Genomic DNA, 9,353 nt, shown 5'->3' with positions numbered 1-9,353 from the left:
CTGCAATTATGGGCCAACCGCGGAGGGTGGGAGAGCCGCAGGAAAGCATCTCAAAACGGGTGCTAGTGTTTATTGGGACCCAATAGTCTGTCTAAAAGAGAATTTACGGTAATCGAAAAAGTTGACAACATTTGTGCAAGGCGCATGGTCTCTCGCAAACTAGCGAGCACTCTTACTGAGTGAGGTACACGCCCTGGCATCCGCCAGACACCTCTCGCTCTGGCACCAGAATGCCCAGCGATCCTTTCCAGAACAACCACAGATATTGCAGTGCCACCATATCCTTGAGCTTTCATATTGTCGCTCGTTTCCTTACGGCGTTGATGCAAATGCAGACGACGCGACAGCTTTTAAGGTAGAAGGCCTTCACTCGCTAACAGTTCCTTCAACCTACTACTGCGCATGCCGGGCGTGACCCGAGCCTTTTAACCACACAGTCGAGTGAATGTTGAATCTCATCACGAACGACTTACACCACACAAGCATATTCTTCTAGTGTGCTAATCTGATTCGACAGCGACGGCGGGACGCTTGCATGAGTTTTGAGTCCCCCATAGACACTGACGACGTAGCGGCGGACGACGCTGGATAGCCACACTTTTCCCCGGGTGGAAAATCTGCAATGGTAGGCCAGCCTGAGCGTCTTTTTAATACGCTTAGAAAACGATAACGGCGCGAAAACACAGTCTTCTAACAAGATGCTGCTCAGGATGGTGCAGCAGGTAATGCAATGGAGCGTTTCAGGCAGAGCGAGTGCTACAGCGTATGAGCAACTTCCATTCAGGCGTCTATCTCATCTCCCTGGTCCGAAAAGAATTCGCTGCCTCCTTCTTGGACATGAAACCACTTCATAAAGCGAAAATATAAGGGCTAAACAAGCCCTGGGGGAGGGGGGGGGAGCACACGAGGCAACTACCGGCTTGCAGCCGTTTCTTCTGTTTGGAAAGCGAAAAGAGACATGTTGAGTTTATAAATGGCTTTTTTTCTGCGTCTGCATATCATCGAGACCACCGAGCCGGAAAAAAAAAGAAAACACTGCCGGAACGACGAATATCGTGCAGGAAAAAACAAGACCCTTTTATAAGGATATACTGGACGACATGGGTATCGATCCCATTACCTCTCGCATGCTAAGCGAGCGCTCTACCATTTGAGCTAGACGCCCTTGATTTATTGTTGCTGTGCCTATGCGGCGTTCCGTGAAATCACAGGGGCTGCTGTTCTTCACCGGGTTCTGCTGAAAACCCAGGAGTGGTGCGTCTTCCGTTCGATTGAAAACTGGAGTTACAGTTGTCTGCAGCTGGAACATGTAGCGCCGAGTCACTGTATTGTGGAACAGTTGTTGCGACTATCTGGCAAGGCTTGGAAAGCCATTCTGGTGGGAGGCACGAAATTTCACCCTTTACTCTGAACAACGAAACTCCTGACTGTGCTCTTGAGGCTCGGCACTCTCTGTGGGGGCGCTGAGCTGGACTGGTCCAACTCAGCTGACTCCGCTTTTTTGTATGTGTCCACTCCGCGCAACATCTAATGCCGGTGGCTTTCTGTACGGTTCCTGGCAGTGTTCAAGCTGTTCTGACTGGATGGACACGATCTCGCGTATCGACATACAAAACACTGTTTTTTTCGTGCAGTGCGTAGGTGATCGACAGTCTTCATTCCTGGAAAAAAAGACAACCTCCTGTGGGCAGGGCAAGAATCGAATCATAGTCGTTACGCGAAATGAGTTCTGTCAAACTCGACAACCGACAGGATTTAGCTCAGCGAAAATGGCGGGAAACAGCGTCTTTGGGGGCCGTAGAACCACAGGCCACTCTCAGCAGTGGCCACGCGCACAAGGCGTGACGAGTTTCCTGATCTTTACACTACCAGTCAACTGCTGCGACAGGCACTGTGTAAGCGAACAGACCGGAGTTTCAAGTTCGTTCGACAGATACGTTCACTCCCCACGACGATGTGCCCGTTTTTTTCATTGTTCCATCCCATCTCAATAAATGTGAGGCAAACGCCGTCGAACCGCACTCGGTTGATCACGCCACTGACGGCAAAGTACAAATCCAAGACCGGAACATCGGCCCATTGCCCCTTCCGAAGCGTGCTTTGCCGCATACACACACCACAGCTAAAGACAGCCTCATAGTCATTGTGCTGGAATGTATCATTCGCCCAGTTTTACTCACTTCACACTAAAGGAACGTGGAGTAACATAAATCGGTCGCGTCAAGGCAACAGCGTGCCGATCCCGCCGTTTATTCGTGCAGGATGTCGATAAGCGGGCACTGCAAAAAGGACAAAGAAGCGCTGCTGACACACGCAAAAACCATCGAAACTGCAAGACGTTGGCGGCCGCCAGGATCCTCGTCCTGTCCGTCGCCCAGTCGATACAGAAAAGAAAATTTCTTGCCCCTTGAGCGCGCACCCTTTACGGTAGCGTCCATCACAACTTGAAACGGAACGGCACTGGAAAGTGAGGTAACAAACGGAAGAAACTCGGCCAGAAAAATGAAAAATTACAGCTGGCGAATCTCTTCTCATTGGTTGACACACGCGCTGCCACACTGTTGTTTTTAACAAGAGTAGACAGTCCATTCTTTTGCGTCGTCTTCACGAAAGTTCCCCATTAAATAGAGATGCTCGACCTTCGAAGGCCTAAACCCGTCGCGCATGAAATACCAAGGCCTTTTCTCGCGAGCGTCCGCAGAGCAGACCCTCGCGGAGGTGAGACACAAACTCTCGAGTTCTTTTCAACGTGTCGACCAATTTACCTCCCTGCTGTGAAATAGAACGTAACGGCTTATCATTTCGATGAAATGCCCCCTGAGACTGGCGCGCTCGCTTCCCTCTGTGTCTTTTTCACTGAGGAAAGCACAGCTCACCACTGACAGGTTGTTCTGAAGTCCAAAAACGAGGCTGTTCATTCGAGACTGTCGCGTCGTTTTCTACGACCTCGACATTGAAACAGCCGGCGAGGCCTCAGCCACGGGAGCCTTGAAAAAGGCTTTTCTTTCACAGATAGAGGACAACGAGGTGCCCAGAACAGGAATCTCCAGGCTAATTTCCATTGTATGGACAGACGGAAGCTGCATGTGTCACACACTGTCGTGTTTCGCATGCGTCTCTCTGCATCCGCTCGTGGATCTGCATCTGCGGCTTCCTCTGTCCTTTCGGACGGACAAGCGGGTCTCGTGACTGATTCTGCCCTTCATTCCCTCTCATCCTTGCCGCAATCTGGTCGGTTCTTTCCCCGTTACCCTTTGATCTGTATGTACAAACGAACGCAGCCAGTTGAGTGCGCGTTCTTTACACGACTTCAGTGAGCTTTCGCAAGTCCTCGACGGTGTGAACCTGTCCTGAACTGAGGAGTTCCTCGACAGCGACCCTGCATGCAACGAGGCTGTCGGCGAAGACGAAGATGGTGGAGCCTCTTTGACCCACAGGCGAAGTGTCTCCGCCCTGCAATGAGTGAAACGCCCGGGATGCGAGAGGTAGGTCCAGCCCCGGTTTCTTCAAATGCATCATGAGGTCTGCCATACTTCCACGGTTCTTCCGTGGCACTTCGCCGCCGGAGGATTGCCCTTTCTCGTCCTCGCTCTCGCACTTACTCTGTGCATTTACTTCGCCAGCTTCGCCGTCCGCCTCTCGCCCAAGCAGCAAAGGCTGGCTCTCGTCCACGCCTTCTCCATGCGCTTCCTCAGCCTCGACGGCGTTCCCAGAGGCGCCTCCTGACAGCGCAGTTGACTCCGACGGTAGGCGCGCCAGCTTCCCCGCCAACCCACTCGCTTCGCCTGGAGAGGCCCAAGTGCATGCGCTGGGTGTCTTTTCGTCAATCGCACTTGCTGAGCTCTTGCTCCATCCACGTCGCTTTTCAATCTCACGATCCAGACGAATCACCGTACATGAAAAGAGGAAGTTGAACACATACAGGACACCCGAGGACGCCAACGAGAGCCCGGAGTCTCCTGTCGACGCACCCACACCCTTAGCCAGACCTCCTGACCTAGCTGACGAGGGACTACGGTCATCCCCCGATTCCGGTCGACGTTCCCCTGTCGAGTCCAGATCTGCCGACGACGGGTGAAGAGATCGCAGCTGCGAGGACGAACAAATCGTGAACGTCCGAAGAGTCACCGTCCGCGAACGCGACCTAGACTTCGCTGCAGAGACACACAACTTTGTGAAATTCTTCAGACAGCGAGGCGAAGCTCGCGCCGCAGCACTCGACGTCCCTGTCATCATGTGATGGTCGTCGTACAGGTCGAAGAAGGTCCCCAGCATATGCTGTCACAACAACAAGCAGAACGCGAAACGCTCGAGACTGAGACAGACAGACGGAGGCGGAAACGTGAGACTAAAACGTTGAAAGGGGAGGAGCGAACCGGCGAAAGACGAACATGCAACTTCCTCCCATTCAACGGACACGGAGACACAAATGCGGGGTTGACTTACCCCCGCCCGAGACGGTGAGCGGCAGAGGTGCCAACAGTTACCAGCTCTAAACCCTCTACATGTTTGATGCGACCTGTCACGGTTGTGCCAGTTCTCTCTCTGTCTCCATCTTTCCTCTTCTTGCGGTTGTTGGATTCTTTCCTGATACAGGGAAGGCAACCTGTCGGTAGACGTCGATGTATACAAGCGTCTACATTAACAAGCGCCTACGTAGACATGTCCGTAACCATCTATGTATGCTTAGGATTCAGGTGCATGCATGCGCAAGAAACCAAACGAAGCAGAGTTGTTGGAATCTCGTCTCCCCGACCGGGACCACAGGAGGCAAGTGTTACGTGGAATTGCAGGCTTACCGTGACATTGATGAGACTGGCCGCGAGGGGGAAACTATCTCGTTTGCTTTTCTCGACGAGAACGAGCATCTCTTCACGGAAATTTTGTGCGAAGAAAAGGAGCTGCTGCAGCGACAGCAGGCCGCCACCTCGGAAGTCCGTGCGCGGGTTCTGACTCTGAGAAAAAACAAAGTAACAAGAAATCCGAATATCTGAAAACGCGAACTTCCCCCACAAACGCTCAGCTGCACTGACAGCCGGTAGAACATGCTTTTTCGTTCCGAAAAAACAGCAAAGGCCCAGAAAAAGAACGCAAAGAGCGACGAAGTTCACTCGTTTCCAGAGTCGATAAATCACACAAGCGATTCGCACACGACGCCGTCCACAAGACCTACATCACAGAAAGCCTTACGTAAACCACCCTGTCACAAGCATATATGTATATATATATATATATATATACGAATATACATATACATATATATACATATATACATATATATTGTATATATATATATATATACGAATATAGATATACATATATATACATATATATTGTATATATATACATATGCACATATGCCTGTGTTCGCACGTGTTGAAGGCAATGTGAAGACACGCTCAGAGAGTCGCCGCAGGAGGGAAGAAGCGGCAACTTCGAAGAGAGCGACCAGAAATTACCTGGAAACCGATTGCCTTCCAGTCTCGTTCGGCTTCTGGAGGAAGTGACTGTGCGGGATTCACCACCGCGTCGTAAAATTGCAGCAGAACCTGAGCATGAAAGTGAACGGTGCAAGTCAGCGAAGAAAGAGGAAACGACTTTTTATGAAACGTCGAGACGCCTGGAATCCGAGAAGAAAAGAGAAACACAAACAGACGTTCCTCGCCTTCACACTCAGGACCCTTCTACTCTGGTCTGCATCCGAACGCAGGCAGAGACATGCACACACATAGACAAAAGACTCAAATGGATGTATAGCGTAGTATGCTTCGCAAGATTATATCTTGTATGAATACATATGTATGCATATAAACATACTCATACTTAATATAGAAAAGGACGTCAACAGAGAGGTGTATGTAGACTTGCTTGTGCTTGATATATGTGTATCATCTATACATATATATATATATATATATACCTACTGACAGATAAACATACAGATGTATATATATATATATATATATACGTAGAGAGACAGAGGCATGTCAACGTAGAAGTGCGTATATCTCCTTGTGCTTGCTTGATGCGTGTACATTTTTCTGCGTTGAGTTTCTTTGCCTACCTTTTCTTGCTCTGGATCATCAGGGTTGTAAGGAACGCATGCAGCGGAGCTTAAGACGTGGAGAGTGAACTCTTCTTCATGAGAAAGTTCATAAGCGTCGAAGTCTTGGCAGCACCAGGCACATCCGAGGCCTCGAAGGCACAGTGCGCAAGACTTGAGAAATCCATTCCTCTCGCCTTCTCTCCCTTTCTCCTCTTCAGGCCGTCGGACATTGTTGTCTGTCCCCTCCGGCGTCCCCACCCTCGCGCCCTCGGATTCCATCTTGCTTCTTAAGAAATTGGAAAAACGTCTTCCTCGCCAGGCAAATATCGAGCCGCAGCAGTGGAGAAGAAGAGCAGGGTGGATGGAGAAGAAAAGCATAGAAAAGAAGAAGAGAGAAGGAGAGGAAGAAGAAAAGCGGAGGAATGAAAGGGGAAGGCACAATCCGAAGAAGCGGGAGAGAAAGACAAGGAAAAAGCCGACCAGACAGTGAGAGACGACGTAGTGAGGTGGAAGGTCAGCGAGTTTAGCGACGGAGAAAGGAGGTTCGAACGTCGTTCACTCACTGGATGCAGAAAGAGTGCGTCCATGAAAGCAGAGGTGGACCAGCAGCGTCAGATATGGCAAGGATGGAGAAGTTGGAAACGACACAGAGAGAGGCGTAGACCATTGTCTTTCCAGCAAGCAGCCATGGTGAGACTCTCAGCGCGGCCCAGACTCGCGGAGGCGTGGAAGAGAACAGAGCAAGGACAAGGCAGATTTCGACAGTTCATAAACGCACTGCTCTCGCTCCTGAGGCACGGGCGGGATGCGTCGACTTCGAGGCGAGGTGTGAGAGGACGCGAAAGACAGCGGGGAAAGTTCCAAGCACGAAGGGGGGCATTCCAGACTCCCCGAACGGGAGGGGACTGAGACTCAAACATGCGTCTTTTGTCGTTTTCTCCAAGACCTTGTTCTGGTGTCATGTTACTCCTCAGACGGGCGCCGCTATTGAGGTGACTCACCTCGTGAATCCTCCTCCCTAGTTCCTGTCCCTCCTACTTTCCTCTCACCCCCAGACCCGAGTAGCCCTTGCATGCGTACGCCTCGACCGTTCGTAGATCTGCGTATCTGTCTGTCTCCCTAGAGAGACGAAAGCATGCACATTTACAGCGCTTGTGAAAGAAAAAGGTGCTTCGGCGTTGCTGCAGTAGCAGTCATTCGCTTGCGAAGGCCGCCTCAGACTCGCATGCAGGAGACACTTTGCTCCAAGCTGAAACCGCCCTACGTTGACCGTCGCCGGGTCAGTTCTCTGAAAAATAGCAGAGAAACAGTCACCGGGCGAGTTCCGAATCTGCCGCGTCTCTCTCTGTGGTGTGCGCTGGCTGGAGGGCAGCAGCGGTCTTCGGAGGAAAACGGGCGGCAGGCGCGAGTGTTTGCGCCATTCCTAGTGTTGAGAAGGTAGACTTCCGGAGGACATTCTCCCGGAGAAAGGAAAAATCGACAAGACGCGGGAACTCGCGACGGTGCTCATGCCTACGCGAGTGGACTCGATGCTCGGAAAGAGAGATAGAGAGCCAAAGACGCCTGAAGAAGGAACTGTGGCAGACAGTCCGGATCGCGGCTCAGGCCGAGGGAAGGATTTGGCGGCGAACCTCGAGGTTCTCGCAGAAAAACGTTCGGAAAAAAGCGGAAGGAAGACGGAGAGCGGCGTGGAAAGGCCGAGCCTCGCTGTGTCTGCAGCTCGCGGTCTCTGCGAAAAGGCGCCGAAAATGCAAGAAAAGGCCTCCCGGCAAACGGAGCTAACGAAACGCGCGCGAAGGCGCCGAGCTCACTCGACGCTCGCGGCAGAGACTCCGCGAAACTTCGAGTGTACGTACACCTGAACGGACGATCTGCGAAGGATGGCTGCCCTGCAAGTGCCAGATGATCGAGGGGAAACTTATGAAGGCCGAGGCAAAGACGGGAAACAAGGAAAGCGTTCCTCTCTGCGAGCCACGGAAAGCGCGAAGGACGCGCTCGCGCGCCTGCCTTGCAGATTTCGGTCCCAGATGATGTTGCCCACGGACAACCGGGTGTCTGTCGAAGAGCCGTGTGTAGAGGGTTCTTGATGCTTTGTGCCATGAGGTCTCAGCATTCGATTAAGATTTGTGCAGCTGAAGTGCGAGAGTGACGGCGCTGCCTTTTCTGCAGAAGGCAGGCAAGCGCCTCTCGGCCTCTGGCAGCCAGCAATCGACTGCGCCAACAGCCGGCGCTGAACTGCTTCTGTGACTCACTGCAGCGGGCGATTTTTTCCACCTTCAAACCCTCCTCAATGACGAGCCAAGCGCAGCCCATCTGCACATGCGGAAACGCGACGATCGGAAAATTGCGAGTATTTGCATGTCGAGTTAAGGATGGATGCCGTCACCACATTGCGTCGGTTTCTCAACGTGTGTGCAACTGAATGAGGCGTTTTCTTTTCGGACGTGAGGCAGCTAGGCGGCAGGCTAGCTTTTTCTCCGTTCGTCGCCCTCAACCGACCAACAGGGGACGGCGCCGGCGATTTCCTGCGTGAATGAGAGCGTGCCTTTTCTTTAGTGTTCACTCATGTCGGTCGGGAGCACCATGTAGCCCTCGGGGGCGTTCTTCCCTGAGCGACGCTCTCAGCGAGCTCGCACAAGCCACCTGCAAACAGGACGGGCAGGGCGTTCAGTGTCGAGCGAGATGGAGGAGAGGAAAAGATGCAGAAAAAACTATTTTCCGAGTGACCTGCCGCTAAAGCACACCAACGACCGTGTTTCCGTGTCTGCTGTTTTTCCTCCCTTGTGCCTCTCGCTTGGCGGATACTCAACGCTTGAATTTCGTCTTCTTTCGCCGCTTCCTACCCTGCGTCCACACCCGTTTTCTTCAGCATCTTTGCGGCTTGCCGTTTCCTGTCTCGCTTTCTGCCTCGTGGGGAGCGCCTTCGTTTCCTTTTCCTCTCTCCTCCGTCGTCTTTAGCGCTCTTCTGCTCGACTTCTCAGTCTCCTTCCCTTCTCTTTTTCCAAGACAAGAGACAGGCTCATGCCCCAGTGAACACAAGGGGAGAGGGACGAGTGCCGTTCCTCCCACAGAGAGACCCCTGAGTCTCTAACAGGCGTCTCCAAGCAAAAAGACAGGTTGCCAATTTCCTGTGTCTTCTCTCGGTTCCACCACATCCTTCTCTCCTGTCCATTCCTCCTCCCTTTCCTTCTCTGCCTTCTGACCTCCCTCTCTCTTTCCTTGTCTCTCCCTCTCTCTCTTTCCCTATCTCTCCCTCTCTCTCTCTCGCTGACTCTCCCTCTCTCCCTCTCTCTCTTTCCCTATCTCT

The 9,353-nt window shown here is 52.2% G+C and overlaps 1 protein-coding gene and 1 non-coding gene across 2 annotated transcripts; both read right to left on the bottom strand.

Moving 5' to 3' along the window:
• Nucleotides 1–1,092: 1,092 nt before the first annotated feature.
• Nucleotides 1,093–1,165, bottom strand: TGME49_253010. The gene has a single exon. It is a non-coding gene; the product is annotated as a tRNA-Ala (tRNA).
• A 370-nt stretch (nt 1,166–1,535) lies between these two features.
• Nucleotides 1,536–9,284, bottom strand: TGME49_253000 (ELMO/CED-12 family protein). Its single transcript, XM_002369327.2, has 4 exons — nt 6,065–9,284; nt 5,460–5,549; nt 4,800–4,955; nt 1,536–4,278 (listed from the first exon to the last, which is right to left on the bottom strand). The coding sequence occupies exons 1-4, from the start codon at nt 6,422–6,424 to the stop codon at nt 3,301–3,303; spliced, it is 1,584 nt and encodes a 527-aa protein (XP_002369368.2). The 5' UTR covers nt 6,425–9,284; the 3' UTR covers nt 1,536–3,300.
• Between the last annotated feature and the right edge of the window lie 69 nt (nt 9,285–9,353).

Source organism: Toxoplasma gondii, chromosome III (assembly GCF_000006565.2).
Source record: "Toxoplasma gondii ME49 chromosome III, whole genome shotgun sequence".
NCBI classification, from domain to species: Eukaryota; Apicomplexa; class Conoidasida; order Eucoccidiorida; family Sarcocystidae; genus Toxoplasma; species Toxoplasma gondii.
Note: the sequence above shows the minus strand (reverse complement) of the source record. Positions and strands in the feature narration are given on the sequence as shown.